This window comes from Microtus ochrogaster, chromosome 8, assembly GCF_000317375.1.
Source record: "Microtus ochrogaster isolate Prairie Vole_2 chromosome 8, MicOch1.0, whole genome shotgun sequence".
NCBI lineage: Eukaryota > Metazoa > Chordata > Mammalia > Rodentia > Cricetidae > Microtus > Microtus ochrogaster.
In genome coordinates this window covers 69062594-69078119 of record NC_022015.1, presented here as the reverse complement: position 1 = coordinate 69078119, position 15526 = coordinate 69062594, and the positions used below count along the sequence as shown (strand labels likewise).

The 15526-nt window shown below is 51.0% G+C and overlaps 1 protein-coding gene across 1 annotated transcript in view; it reads left to right on the top strand.

Annotated features, from left to right (window-relative positions):
- The window catches only part of Slit1 (slit guidance ligand 1), a 149071-nt gene extending 134546 nt beyond the window's left edge, over nucleotides 1-14525 (top strand). The window contains exons 29-37 of the mRNA XM_005352276.3: nucleotides 1821-1960; nucleotides 2070-2163; nucleotides 3705-3842; nucleotides 6695-6923; nucleotides 8330-8460; nucleotides 8852-9006; nucleotides 9932-10220; nucleotides 10547-10758; nucleotides 11553-14525. Coding sequence (XP_005352333.1) covers nucleotides 1821-1960; nucleotides 2070-2163; nucleotides 3705-3842; nucleotides 6695-6923; nucleotides 8330-8460; nucleotides 8852-9006; nucleotides 9932-10220; nucleotides 10547-10758; nucleotides 11553-11791 — 1627 coding nt within the window. The 3' untranslated portion in view covers nucleotides 11792-14525. The remainder of the gene's footprint in view (nucleotides 1-1820; nucleotides 1961-2069; nucleotides 2164-3704; nucleotides 3843-6694; nucleotides 6924-8329; nucleotides 8461-8851; nucleotides 9007-9931; nucleotides 10221-10546; nucleotides 10759-11552) is intronic.
- Nucleotides 14526-15526: the final 1001 nt, after the last annotated feature.

The following is a 15526-nucleotide window of genomic DNA, read 5'->3' as shown; positions in this document are numbered from 1 at the left end:
GCAATGAAGACCATCTTTCCCTTTCTGGATGCAGCTAGTATTTCCACTGCGTTCCATCCTTCAGGTCTCTATTGTGATATGATTGTATGCCAGGAGCGACTGCCCCCAATGAGGGCATAAGAGCTGAAGTTTAAAGCCCTCCCCGTTTCTTGTCACCATAAACTTCTGATTAGAAGTTTCTTTTGCCTGGGTCTGGTGGTATGTATAGGTAATCCTGTGGCTGGGTCTGGTGGTACACATAGGTAATCCTATGGCTGGATCTGGTGATATACATAGGTAATCCTAGGCTGGGTCTGGTGGTATACATAGGTAATCCTATGGCTTGGTCTGGTGGTTTGCATAGGTAATCCTACAGCTGGGTCTGGTAGTACACATAGGAAATCCTAGCATGCAGGAGACTGAGGCAGGAGGATTATGAGTTTGAAGCCAGCTTGAGGTACGTAAATGAGACCTTATCTCAAAAAAAGTTATTAAAGTTTCTTTGGGGCATGGATAGATGGCTCAGTGGGTAAGAGCACTGACTGCTCTTCCAGAGGACCCAGGGTTGAGTCCTAGCTCCTGCATGGTGGCTCATAGCCATCGATAACTCCAGCTTCAGTGGACCTGATGCCTTTTTCTGGTCTCTAAGGCCGCCACACATGTAGGTGGTGCACATACATACATGTAGACAGAACACCCTTATTCATAAAAATAAATAAGATCAGAAAAAGTTTCTGTGTCTGAGTTAATGATGACTAATAACATACAAACCAACACAACTATTATAAAATTTAACATTGCTACCCACAGGTAATGTGTCTGAGACTGACCTCCTTCATGGGTGGATGGCTCTATTCTGTGTCAGTTGGTTCGTGTGTCCGTAGATGGTCCGTGCATGGTGGAAAAGAACAGCTGCCCTGATGTTTTGTTTGAATGTATATTACAGACTTCCTGGGGAGGTCTGTTCACATAAACCCACTGTCAGGATCAGGATTCGTCATAGATCAGCCACGCAGATTTTGGAAACTCTTCCGGTTTATATGCCCAAATCTCCTGCGTGAGCAGGTGGCGACAGTATTTCAGTTCTGTCAGATGACAGCTCCACGGGCCCTGTCAGTTATTTTTAATGGTTGACTTGCTGTTTTTCTTGACACCTGGAGGCACAGCCTACCTACCTCCTGCTTGGGCAGAGAGTGGCACCTTTGCTGAAGCCTGGGAAAGATGAAGGAGATCTATGGACATTTGCTGGATGTGAATTCCTCAGGCCACACTCTCTGGCCCTTATATCCCTTGGGAAACCTCACATGCCTGAGGCTAAGGAGTCCCCTGGTTTTTAATCACCAACTTCTAGAACCTTCTACAGCCCAGCTACTGCTCGGCCCAGTCCTATCATTACTCTCTTCCTGAAGTCTGTGCCCTGAAAGATTTGAGCAGTGTAGACAGGCAGATCCTGCCTTCTCACTTCGGGCTTTGCCAGTCCCTCTGTACCTACTGCCTCCCCTCCTGTGTTGGAATTCTTGTCGAGGCTAGACCCTCACCTCTTCCAGGAAGTCTGCCTGACCATGCCCTGCTGAGGAAGGGTTAGGAGCTCTCTGCCCACGCCTGGCTTCGGAGGCTTCACCATCCTGATAGTACTTCTCTTTGGGCCACTGTCTCCTGTTTGTCTCCCCCACCACACTGCAAGCCAGAGGATTCCTTGAAGGCGGAGCCAGGCTTGTTACTTTCTAATCTGTTCACCTTCTGGTCTAAAGTAGAAGCCCCAAACATATGGACTAAGGATTCTGACCAGTGGCCAGGCTTTCCCTGTCCCTCTTCATCCACCCCCGCCCCCTCCACCGCAGGTGCTCCTGTCCCTCCGGTTTCGAAGGGCCGACTTGTGGAGTGAACACAGATGATTGTGTGAAGGACGCCTGTGTCAACGGAGGTGTCTGTGTGGACGGTGTGGGCAATTACACCTGCCGGTGCCCTCTGCAGTACACAGGTAAGCACTGCAGGGTCAAGGCATGCCCCATCCTTTGGGGACGCCAGTGTCTGCATGGGCTCCAGAGAAGACTGCAGCATCTGCTGCCTCTTGCTTCTTCTTCCCCTAGGAAGGGCCTGTGAGCAGCTGGTGGACTTCTGCTCCCCGGATCAGAACCCGTGTCAGCATGAGGCCCAGTGTGTGGTCACCCCGGATGGGCCCAGGTCAGTGTCCCCCACTGCCAGTGACTCCAGCCTAGGCTTGGCTTCGTCCCTCCCTCCCTTCCTCATATGTTGGTCTGGGTTCCTGAGAGACATCATAGAGGTGGCTATGAGCACAGCTTTGGCCACACAGCCTGGGGGGTGTGACTTGCTGCAGCTTGGCCCTGTGTGGGTGCTGGCTGGACCGAGCCCACTCTTCTCATTGGGAACTGGGGGCAGCAGTAGAGTCCTCTTGAGGTGCTGGCGAAGGGACGTGAGAAGGCATTCCTTTGGAAGGTACTTACTGAGCCTGACAGCCATGCTCCAATCACAGCCATTTATGCCAGGTCCATGACCTCTCACCCCAATCACAAAAGTCACAAAGCTCACAAAATTAAAGAAACCCCCAGAATAAAGCCTTACCTGAAAGGAAGGCTTGTGGAAGGCTGTTCACACTTGCCGCTCCTCCGTGGCGAATGAATATGCATAGGTTCTGTGGGAGTCTAGACTTAGCTGTTTACTGGACGGCCTCAGATGCCCCTGGCAACTTCTGTATATGTTCATTTATATGCAGTCTATGACCTAAGTGTGGCTCCAAAGCTCAGAATCCCAAAACCTGTCTACCCAGAGCAAGGAGTCACTGCACTAACTGGATTATGTAGAAGGGCTTGTCACCTGGAGGTTGCTGGATAAAGGTCATATGGGGTTTTGAAAATGTCACTCTCTTATACACAGTTCCATTCCTGGAATGCCCCTCCTCCCCTCCATGAAGTCAGCAAAGAGTTGTTAGGCTAGGACTTCCTGTGGTCTATGGCGGAGTGACTCAAGCCCAGGAATTGGGACTAAGGCTAGCGGTAGAGACCTGAAGAAGCCTGCTATGTAGGCAGTAGCGTCCAGGGACTGTTGGGGACCAGCTAAACATGCACAGTGGACTGCAGCAAGGCCTCTGTGAAAATGAGAGAGACATTGCGCTCCTTTGTAAGGTACAGGAATGGGAGCAGAGATGACAAAGCCAACCAGGGAGCAGTGTGCCATTTTATGTGGTCAGGATTAACACTGTAATAGGAGACGGGTTCTGTACTTGTGCATATATATGTATACCAGGCTAACAATAGTCTTTCCAGCCTGAGAAGCACTGGGTTTGAAATGAGAAACAACTCCAGGCAAGAATGCAGTCTGCTTACGTGGGGTTTGGAGTTGATAGTTCAGACAGGGAGCTGGAGAGGTGGCTCAGAGGTTAAGAGCACTGTTCTTCCAAAGGTCCCGAGTTCAATTCCCAGCAACCGCATGGTGGCTCACAACCGTCTGTAATGAGATCTGGTGCCCTCTTGAGTCATCCTCATCAGCTTATGCCATGAGACCCAATATGAACAAGTTCAATAGAACCGCTGCCCATGCATACTTCAGCATTGCCAGGGCAAAAATTAATTAATCATTAGGGGTTCAGGGGTTGCTTGGACTCTTCCAGCCCAGATTCCCCCACATCCATACAGCTCTGTCCTTAGTAAAAGAGACTCTGCAGAGGCAGGATGAATGTCGGCTGACCCTCTCCCTGTCCACCACAGGTGTGAGTGTGTGCCAGGTTACACCGGTGACAACTGCAGCGAAAATCAGGATGACTGCAGGGATCACCGCTGTCAGAACGGGGCTCAGTGTGTGGATGAGGTCAACAGCTACGCCTGCCTCTGTGCTGAGGGCTACAGGTGAGCCTCTGGGCCACACTGTGAGCAATTCCCCTGCCTCGGGTGGGACTGGCTCAGGAGAGTCCCATTCTGGGAGCTGAGTGCTGGAGATTTGGGTGTGACTCCACCGGTCCCAACTATGCAAACTTGGGAGGGTCAAACAACCACTTAGAACTTGGGCATAGACTTCCAAACCTGTTTGTTGAAGGGCTGAAGATGGGAACAGTAAAGAAGGAGTTTAGAAGGAATTATCGTCATGCTTCTGAATGTGGGCATCCAGCTGTCCCAGCACTATTGGTTGAAAAGACTTTTTTTTTCCTTCACCTCATTCAATTGTCTTGGCTTTCTGGCGAAAGCTCCGGGACCTGCAGGTTTAGGGATGCTTCTGTTTGCTGTTCTTATGCCGGCAGCATGCTGTCTTTATTACGGCAGCTTCGTGCTGAGTTTTTAAATTGGAAAGTGTAAGTCCTCCTGTTGGTTTGTTTGTTTGTTTCCGAGGTTGTTTTGGCTATCCTGGGTTTGTTGAATTTCCAGGTTAGATAGTCAAATTTTGCAAAAAAAATAGTTTGGGATTTGGTAGGAGCGTTATTGACCTGTGGAGCAGTGTAGGGAGCAGTGGTATTTTAATAAAACAACATTGAATTTTCCCATTCTTGAGCGTGAACTGCCTCTCGGCATATGTAGGCCTACTTTAGCTTCTTTCAACAACTGTTCTGTTGTTTTTAAAGTACATGCTTCACACTTATTTTGAAATATTTTTTAAATTATTATTTTTTGTGTATGGTGTTTTGCCTGCAGGGATGTCTATGCACCAAGTCTGTGCCTGGTGATTTCAGAGGCCAAATGAGGGTGCCAGATCCCCTGGGACTGAAATTACAGATGGTTGTGAGCTGCTTTGTGGGTGCTGAGAATCCAACCTGGGTTATCTGGAAGAGAAGCCGATGCTCTTAAGCACTGAGCTATCTTATCTCTCTAGCTCCTCATACATAATTTTGGAATTATTTCCCAATTTTAATTCTTCTAGAGGATATTATAAATAGAATTGATTTTAAAAAGATTCATTTATTTTACTTATGTGTACAAGTGTTTGACTACATGTATATATGTGCACCAAGTGCATGAAGTGGCCAAAGAAGTCAGAAGTGGGCATCGGATCTGATGGAACTTAGGTATAAGTGGTTGTGAGCCACCATGTAGGTGGTGGGAATTGAACTCAGGTCCCCTGCAAGAGCAGCCAGTGCTCTTAACTGCTGAGCCATCTCTCTAGCCCCCTGGAATTGATTTCTTAATTTGTTGCATGTGCACTGATTTTGTAAATCAGGCTGAATTCTTCAGTTAGTTCTAAGAGCGTTAGTAGATTCCTTAGGATTTTCTTCTACAGGATAACATATCTACAAATAGATAATTTCCTTCCTCTTTTTTGGTGTAGAGGTGTGTTTTCTCCCTAACTGCTCTGCCCATACCCTGCAGTGTACAGCTGTATGAAGCTTGTGAGAGCAGGCACTCTTGGCTTCTTTCTGCATCTACAGGGCAACATTAACCTCTGTCCGTCGAGTGTGATGCAGGCTGTGTGTGTTTTCGGGCTGTAGATTTCCCTTCTACTTCCAACTTGTTGATGTTTCTTTGATTTTTTAATATGTTACTATGATGTTCAACATTGATTGATTTCAGATGTTAAATCAACTTTGAGCTCCTGGGGTAAAATTTAAATGGTCATGATATATAATAATGTTTATGCTCCATTTGATTTGCTGATATCTTGCTGAGGACTTTTTGCTATGTCCCTTAGTGACATTGCTTGTATTTGTTTCTTTCAGTGTCTTTGTCTCGCTTAGGTACCAGTGTCTCAGAATCAGGAAGTGTTCCTTTATTATGTACTTCTTAGAAGAATTTATGGAAAAATGAGGATTAATTATTTTTTAAATCTTTTTTTAAATATTTATTTATTATGTATACAATATTCTGTCTGTGTGTATGACTGCAGGCCAGAAGAGGGCACCAAACCTCATTACAGATGGTTGTGAGCCACCATGTGGTTGCTGGGAATTGAACTCAGCACCTTTGGAAGAGCAGGCAATGCTCTTAACCTCTGAGCCATCTCTCCAGCCCCTTTAAATCTTTAATAGGATTCATCAGTGAAACAAACCCTTTGGGCCTGGGGAATTTTCTGGTCACTAGTTCAATTTCTTCAATTGTTTGTTAGTATGGATTATTTCAAGTCTTGAGTCAATGTGGGGAGTTTTTGTGTTTCTAAAAATTGACCGATTTCATCTATTCTATCCAATTAGCTGGCACACAGTTGGCCATATGTGCCCTTCTAAGTCTCCCTGTGTTGTGTTGGGGGTTATGAGAAACCAGGGCCTTGTGCCCGCTAAGCAAATGCTCTATCTCTGCCACCTCCCCAGGTAACTGCTTTATTTCTGTAAGTCTGCCAGCAATGTGCCCGCTTTTATTTCTGCTTTCTGTAATTCAGGGCCTCCTCGCCATCATCTCCATCACCCCTGCTTGTATCTTAAGTCAGAGTTGTAAAATCTGCCCTGCAGAGTTACTGGCATGGGGGGAGGGAGTGAATCTTCAGCTTCGAAGTGTGCCAATCATCTGAGACCTGTTAGGAAGTGACTGGAGGGGGGGCGGTCCTTTTCTGGGAAGGGCCAGATGATGCTGCAGGAACTGCTCCAGGGGTCCCTCCTGGAGCTCAGCTCCCTTGCTAAGCAACACTCACAAAGGACATCTTCTGGGTGTCCGTTAAGGTGGACTTTAAGGGTCCATTTTCTTGGGGTGGTTAGTGAATTTCTGACTAGCACAGTGGGAGAGACTCCCTCCCTCCGCTTCATTTGGCCCCATCCTCTCTGACCTGTGTCTTTTCCTCTCAGCGGACAGCTCTGTGAGATCCCACCTGCCCCCAGGAGCCCCTGTGAGGGGACTGAGTGCCAGAACGGGGCCAACTGTGTCGACCAGGGCAGCAGGCCTGTATGCCAGTGCCTGCCAGGCTTCGGCGGCCCCGAGTGTGAGAAACTGCTCAGTGTCAACTTTGTGGACCGTGACACTTACCTGCAGTTCACGGACCTGCAGAACTGGCCTCGGGCCAATATCACTCTTCAGGTGTGTGTCTGGGGACCTGGTCACTCAAAGGGAGTCAGGGAGCAGGGTATCCCCACTCCTCAGAATGTCAGGCTACACCCCTGTCCACAGAAACCGAAAGGAACCTGTGTGGGCTGCTGTTATCCTCGGGTTAGGATGAGTCATCTCGGGGACAACTGTGACAGGATCCAGATGAAGCTTGCCAGAGGCCTTGCCCACAGGCCTTAATCACACCCTTTGCTCAGCTCTGGCCTGCTCCGCGTGCCTGGAGTGATTTCTGGGCTTGTCTTTAACCAACAGTTTTGGGGTCCCCTAAATGCCCATTTTGTGCCTTCAGTGTCATTTCAGAACATCATCATGTTGAGGGGGGAAAACCAGCTTCTACTTCAACAAATGATGAAAAATCTGGCCGTTTTGCTGAATATGTCCCAGAGGAAGAGAGGGAGGCAGATCTGACTGCATTTTCCCCAGTAGACAATGTAAACTCTTGAACCCCTCTGCCTCAAATTCCATTCTTGGTCACAAGCGCCCAGTCGTCTCTCCTTTCCTGTGTTCTTTCTGCCTCAGCCCCTCAGACAGGCTCAGCTCTGTCCTCTCCAGTTGCTCTCAGTAAGCTAGCAGGCAGCTCATCCACTCTATGCAAAACTCAGCCCATCCAGATCCAGCTCTGTCCCCAGCCCCAGCCATAGCGCAGGCTCTTCTAACGTCTTCAGGAGGTCTCGCTGTCACACATTAAGGGATTCTTCTTTGCCTGCACTCAAATTCAACAACCAATGGTCTCAGCGGAAGCTCTCTGATTGGCCAGGCTTTTGTTACATACCTATTCCTTGACCAATCACTGGGCCCAAGGAAATGAGCTAGTGTGGTTTATCCAGCCTTGGTCCATGTGCCTGCTCTGTAGACCAGGGCATCAGGATATTTACAGAAGAATGCAGGGAGGGAGGGGGAGCTAGACAGAAGGAAACAATCGTGCTTCTTACAGCCATGGGGAACGCCCTCCCAAATCTCCAACCACAGACCCTGTTTTCCAAGCATCTCCTTCCGGTATTATAGGGCTCTGGCTGGGGGAACCTTCCAGAACTAGAGCGTGTCTCCTCTCTAGTCCCCTCCCCTTGAGGCTCCCAGGGGCCCCCACACCACACTGTGGTGGCTGTGTACTGCCTATTTCTCACGGGGCAACTGGTCTTTATTTACCTGTTCTTGGGCGGATGCTAGTCAGGCCACAGCCATCCTTTTGCTGGCAGTGAATGACAAGTGAGCCTGGGACTGCTGGCCTAGGCCAGCCTCCCTGAAGAGGGGCATCTGGTCAGGAGAGGGGAGAGAACGGTTTTTACACCCTTCCAACCTTGAGTCCCCTCTGTTCGTTTACCCGCCTGTGCTGCTTCTGTGAGGGGTGGCATGGGAGAGAAAGTGCCTTTGCCTCTCAGGTCTCTACAGCAGAGGACAATGGGATCCTCCTGTACAATGGGGACAATGACCACATCGCAGTTGAGCTGTACCAGGGCCATGTCCGTGTTAGCTATGACCCAGGCAGCTACCCCAGCTCCGCTATCTACAGGTAGGAATTCCTCAGGCTATCAGCCTTCCTTGGGTGGGCATGCCAGGATGTGGGGCTCCTGGGCCAAGAACTACACAGACTTGGCTGACCAAGAAAAAAGGCCATCTGGTCTCCTGAGTCCAGCCTATTTGGATCTAAGGCTCCATGGCACCCATATTTCCCCATCCCACCTCACCGCAGAGGCAGCCCCTAACTGGAAGAAACTCTCTCCAAAAGTCCCCACCTCTCCTGGGCCTCAGAAAGGGGGAGTAGCAGGCATCAGGCCAAAGTCCGCATAGTCCCCTTGAGAGATTTGTCTCCTTGGGGAGCAGTGGCTGGGTTGATGGCCTTTCTGGGATGTGCCTAGCTCGGATCTTCCTGAGGCCCACTCCCCACCCCCATCTCTTTCCAGTGCTGAGACCATCAACGATGGGCAATTCCACACTGTCGAGCTGGTCACCTTTGACCAGATGGTGAACCTCTCCATCGACGGCGGCAGCCCCATGACCATGGACAACTTTGGCAAGCACTACACGCTCAACAGCGAAGCCCCCCTCTATGTGGGAGGTGAGGACCTTTCAGACAGAAAAAGCCTGTCACCTAGTCATGGTGATGGTGTCCCCAAGCAGAGCCTCCTGTGTTTTCTGGTCTGAGGCTGGCCAGGAGAGCTTGTGCTGGGGAGGTGCCAAAGGATGAGGTGGTCCTACTGAATGGTTAATCTGGTGGATTTGTGCTGTCCTGCCTGGTGTCTAGCTGCATTCTGGCCAACCTAGACTAACCAAGAAGGGGCTGGCCAACAGGTCTGGGTTTTTCCCAGATGTCTTCCATACCATGGGCACCCTTCTTGGCTCTGGGATTCATTTCTAGTCTTGGACCCTCAGAGGCCAGAAACACTGCGAGAGGCTCAGCACAGAGTCCTGCATCAGCTGGAGGCTCCCCAGTGGACCCGCGGATGCTGCAGTCCAGGAAGGCCTGTCCACCACCCGCAACCATCTGCATGCTGTCTCAGCCTGGGGAGTGCCTGGCCCGCTATGTGATCCCGGCTCTGCCCCTACTAGTTGAGGCTTTCAGATGAGCTCCTGAGAGTGCCAGACAGGGACAGGCAGCCTCTGCCTTGGGGTGGCTGCGAAGCCAGTAGCACAAAAGCAGATGGCAAAGTGCCCTGCACATGAGTTCTTCGCTTCGACTGGAATCTCCAGAAATGAAAGCAGACATCCCAGAGGGAAGCAGTCCCAGAGGGAGATAGCCAGACTTAGGGAACAGGCATTTTGGAATCCAGCTGGCCAACTGGCCATACCTAGCCTGACTTAGCTCCAGTCCCAGAGGAAGTAGACTTTCCACATCTTTCTGGAAAGGAGTCTGATCCTCCGAGGTGACAAAGGGCCTCTGCAGAGACAGGACAGAGCCCAAGGGCACGAGGCGACATTGCAGAGCTGCCCAACAGGCACGGTTCAATCCCAACACACTCTAGTGTCTCTTCCTGTCACTTCAGGTATGCCTGTAGACGTGAACTCAGCTGCCTTCCGCCTCTGGCAGATCCTCAATGGCACCAGCTTCCATGGTTGCATCCGGAATCTGTACATCAACAATGAGCTGCAGGACTTCACCAAGACGCAGATGAAGCCGGGAGTGGTGCCGGGCTGTGAGCCCTGCCGAAAGCTCTACTGCCTGCATGGCATCTGCCAGCCCAATGCCACCCCAGGGCCCGTGTGTCACTGTGAGGCTGGCTGGGGGGGCCTGCACTGTGACCAGCCAGTGGATGGCCCCTGCCATGGCCACAAGTAAGCCTGGGAAGGACCAAGAGAGTCATCACCCTCACTCATCGGGACTTTTCCTGCAAGCCCATTTGCTTATGGCAAGCACAGCCTCACCAGCTGTATTTTTAAATCTTTAAATTGGAGCATATGGCCTGACACAAGATGATATTATTATTATTTGGCTTTAAGCTCTTATTAACTGGAAAAGGACAAGCATAGAATCAGATCCCCCCTCCCGCCCCTTTAAATCTTGGGAAGAGAACCAAGTGCAAGGCTAGGAGGGGTGGGACCCCCTCTGGCTGGCCCATGGTCTAGCCTGTTCTCACAGTCCTCTTCCCTGTTTCTTCCAGGTGTGTCCACGGGAAATGCGTGCCCCTTGATGCTCTTGCCTACAGCTGCCAGTGCCAGGATGGGTACTCAGGGGCTCTGTGCAACCAGGTCGGGGCTGTGGCAGAGCCCTGTGGGGGCTTGCAGTGCCTGCATGGCCACTGTCAGGCCTCAGCCACCAAAGGGGCACACTGTGTGTGCAACCCTGGCTTTTCAGGCGAGCTGTGTGAGCAAGGTCAGGGGGCCCCCTCCTGACTGCCCTCTGCTGGGTCCCTCCCCGTCATTCTGCCGTAGGAGCTTCATGTCATCATCCTCAAACCCCAGCAAGCCCTTCATCCTTGTTCTCCTCCTTCCTTCCCCTCTGCTACACAGGGGACTGCTGGGCTTCTGGGCCTTGTCCTCTAGCCAGAGTTCCACCTTTTCCATCTCCTGGACTCAGCCTGCCCTGCAGTTCCCTTGACCAGGACCCTGCCCTTCTTGGCTGAGGTCTCGCCATGAAAAGACCATCCAGCCACATCCAGTAACAGCCCCTAGCCAGGCTTGAGCACCTCGGTCTGTCAGCTTTGGACCTAGGTGTGGCAGGATGTCTGAAGGTTAGGGAATTTCTTCCCAGGCTTTCCCTGGGCCCCTTCACCAAGATACTTTGGCTAGACTCCAGACTGCAGAAGCTGGGAAGAGGGAAGCTGGAGAAATTCAGCCTTGGGCACCGTAGGGTCAGTGTGTCATCCTCTCCACTGAGGAATGCTTCCCTAACGCCATTGCCTCCAGGTCTCAGCTCTTCTTGCACACCTGCACAGTGGGAACCACCTCAACTGGAGGGCCTGGGCAGCTAGCTGCCTCCTCTTCCCTCATCACACATTGTGGGCCCAGGAGGAAGTCGAGCATAGGTGCATGCAGAGCCGGGGAGGATGTTCAGGACAGAGGGGTGAGAGGGCTCTCCCAGTGGAGCCCTCCTAGGATGCTGCCCAGTGCCCCTCCTGCTTCTCACGGTGTGCTCTGAGGCTCTCTCTTGGTATCTGTCCCATCCAGAGTCCGAGTGCCGGGGGGACCCTGTCCGGGACTTTCACCGGGTCCAGAGGGGCTATGCCATCTGCCAGACTACGCGCCCGCTGTCGTGGGTGGAATGCCGGGGCGCGTGTCCAGGCCAGGGCTGCTGCCAGGGCCTACGGCTGAAGCGGAGGAAGCTCACCTTCGAGTGCAGCGACGGGACTTCATTTGCTGAGGAGGTGGAGAAGCCCACAAAGTGCGGCTGTGCCGAGTATGCGTAATGCGCAGGCGGCACACTAGCAGCTGGGCTGAGATGCGGGCATCATCACGATGGCGCCTGGGTCCTGGTGGGCGCGGGGGCACCGAGCTGCCTTTCCAGCAGACTGCACTGCCGGGGCAGAGGACAAGCAAGGCCTTGACTGCAGCGCCCTCTCCCAAAGTGCCTTGCACAGATAGGCGCTTAATAAATATTTGTTGAATGAATGTGTGTGTGAGGTCAGGCCACGAACAGTGGCAGAAGGTGGCACACCTCTGCCTGCTACCCGGGACTGAAAAAGGGGGCTAACCCCTGTCTCCACTTGCTTCTCCCCTGGCCTGTGACCCTGGCTGGTCTGAAACAGTTAATAATGTCCCAGTAGCCTTTGGCCCCTCTGAGGGTACCTCCCGGGGTACTGGCCTGGTCTCTGCAGCCGCATTTACTGGCTGCAGGCCACTCTCCAGAAGAGCTCCTGTCATGCGGAAGTAACTGACCCTTCTTCCTTGAGTCACACGGCCCATTGCCTCCACAGCTTGGGAAAGAGGTAGGGGTAGGGTTGGGTTTGAGTAGGACCAGGCTCTGAATCATGAAGTATAGAATGACCATGGAAGCTTCTATGAGGGGGTTCTTATGCTTGGGGTGATAGACCCCACCACAGAGGGCAAGGAGTTCTTGGCTCCAGTAGAACAGACAATTCTGGCTACAAAAGGGGCACCGGGCCCAGGTTTCCCTAGCCAAAAGCTGCTGGTGCCTGTAGCAGAGGAAGGATTGGGTATGAGGAGCAGCTGGGTGAGGCCAGGGGCTTCTCCACTGGAGGTCTTGTACAGAGGCCATGTGCAACAGGAGGAAGTCAGATGACCCAGATACTAAAAGTCTCTGCCCTGTGGCTCAGAGCAGACTTCTGCCCATTCCAGGCCTTAGGCCTGCAGCTGTGAAGAGGGAGGTAGACAGGAACCAAGCAGATAACTCCCTTTCTGGTCTCAGGAAGGAGGCCTGAGAAATTAGAAAATTCAGTTCCATTAACTTCACTAGCAGGTATTTATGTACCCAATGTGGAGTGGGTGAGGGTATGCAGCCTTTACGTGGACTAATTCCTAAGCACCCAGAGCGGCCCAAGCTGCAGCTCCTCACTCTGGGGGTTTGCAGTGGCAGCTGTGTGAAGTCACCAGATACACGGTGGGCTGACACCAAGGCTTCTCTTTCATGCAGAGTGAAATGTAGAAAGATGAAGTCTGAGCCTAGCAGGGGGCTGCTGAAGGGACAAAGGGTTATATGAGGTCTCACTTCTTCCTGAGAGGGTGGAGCCCTGGATCATGGTGGGGGAGGGGAGAGAGGAAGGAGAGCATCTCCGTGGGCCAGAGGTGTGAGCATGTCCCTCTCTTGGCTGCTTCCATCTGGAAGTGTAGGTAAAGCCCACGGGAACACTTTATACCTGTGTCCTGGCCCATGTGGACACCAAGAGGAGCATTCGGTGCTGGTGAGAACACAAACCTGTGACTTTAGGACTTGGCACCTCCTATCATAATAGCTCTGAGACCAGTGAGACTCTGGATGGAAAGCGAGCCCTGCCCTGTCCAACAAGTCAATGTCCTCATGGCTGGGGTGGGGGGACAGGCTCCATTTTCTTAAGGCCCTGAACAAGGCCACAGTGCAGACCGGCAAATCCCCAAGAGGGCAGAGGCCCAGGTCTCTAAGAGGCTTTACCCAACTCTGCAGTGTCTTTCTCTTACTCCAAGCTTTCAGGCCACTGTGGGACCCTGACAAGCAGCTACATCAGGTTGTACATGGAAGAAAAGCTTAGGCATGTAGCATCATGTCCCTTTCTAGAAATAGAGACGTTCTGGCTTCCTCTGTCCTGTGAAGTTACCGTCCCCAGCCATCACTGGAAAAGGCAATTCCTGGGCTGGCATGGACTGGCAGGTTTGCTCACACGGCCGAAGGTCAAACACCTGTAGTCAGGTGGCACCTTTCCCCAAGGCCTTGGGATGGGAAGGGAGAAGCTAACACAATGGTTCCCAGAGATCCGCCCCGCCCTCCTGAAACAGACTTCTACTGAATCTGAGGATCAAGACTCATGGCAAAGTGAGGGTAACAAGGGTGAGCGAGCCATGAGCCCCATGCTCAACTTAACCTTTGACTCAGTGACTTCCTTGCCAGCCAAGGGCCTGGTCTATCATCCTGTTCACAATTGGGCTTGTAAGGTTGGGTAAGAAAGAAGGCAACTATGAGACCAGCCCTTTGAGAAATCATCTCCACATTGTGTTCCCCTTTGGCAAAGACCTTCAGTTAGTTTTGTGGTCAGCACTGGCTATTTCTATTGGACGTGCACAGAAGACACAGAAGAGACCCAACAGGGCCAGGCCTCTAGGACTTGGTACTTGGGCAGCACTGCTCAAGGCCCTGTGACAATGTTAAGAAAAGGAAAAGACCGGCTGTTTCCCCTATGCCTGCTGTTAGCTTAACCATGAAAGTATCTCTTTATACAGAATACTTACAGATTCTAATATATATTTGTATTTCATTTTGTTATAGTATTTTTATATGTTAAAGTCAACCTCCAGTGTCTTTTGATTTTCAGATGCTATGTGGTTGTGACCTTTTGTTTGGGGTTTCCTGGAGTCTTGTTTGGGTCAACTCTTAGAAATTGGCTTAAAACAGTCCCTGCGGGAGCTGTGCCTGTCCTTTCCCCAGGAGTATTGTTTTAGAATATGTCAGTATTGTCCATTGTCTTCCATATGAATATGACATTGATCCACTGACTTTCTGCCTGCCTGGTCTCTTTCTTCACCAAAATGAGTCTGCAGCTACCAGGGCAACAAGGCTCTGGGCTAGCACACTGGCTGGCCACCACAGGCAGGCAGTCTAATCCTGATGTGGAGGAAAGGGTGCGAGACAATCTGGGGAGCCTGTTTACTCTCATCTCCCACCAAGCGTTTACAGTGATGCTAATGTTTTGAGCATTTGTCTTTTACCAGATTCTGAGGGGCTTGGAGCATCCAGGCAACAGATTAGAAAGTAGCATATATTCTCGGACATCCTAGAAGGCCAGTGGAGTAAGTAGGAAACAAACATCACACCAGAAACCCTTCTTTCGGGAGGGGAGATAAGGATCTGAGCGACTGCGAGGCTGGGTCCCCTGGACAGGTCCTCCAAGCTAAAAGGCCTTGCAAGTCCTCTGTTGATGCCAGGGCTATGAACTGACTCACATGTGAGCACCGTGAAAGCGCAGAGGGATAATAACTTTGGTGCTGTCCCAACAGCAAGGGATTTGGAGATGGAATAATAGAGAGCAGGGTAGAGAAAGGAAAAAAACCAAGTGGGATGAAAGGCTAGCCTGTCTGGGAAGGAGTAAACCAAGCAGGCAGTGCTCCCTGGCTGCCTGCCGTTTCTATGACTTCTATTAAAGTGGGTACCAACAGCGGCAAATGCAAACTCACTGCCAGAGCATTTTTCCAGTCTATTTGTACCAGCTGGTTCTTATCATGGCTAAATTTGCTAGGTTAAAACAAAACAAACACCCACTCCCAAACAAACAAAACAACCAAACCCCACAAAACTAGAAACCCCAATATTTGAAATTAAACTTACGTTTATAAACTTTTTTTTTAAATCCTGGGCTAAATAAACACATCTATGGGTTGAAAATTTGCAACTTCTATGTTAAAGCAAAACCAGGGCTGTTAGACAGTCACTCCCTGTATCCACTGAGGCTAGCTGTGGGATGGACTGGTTCACACGGTGACTGAGTGTAGCTGTGGGA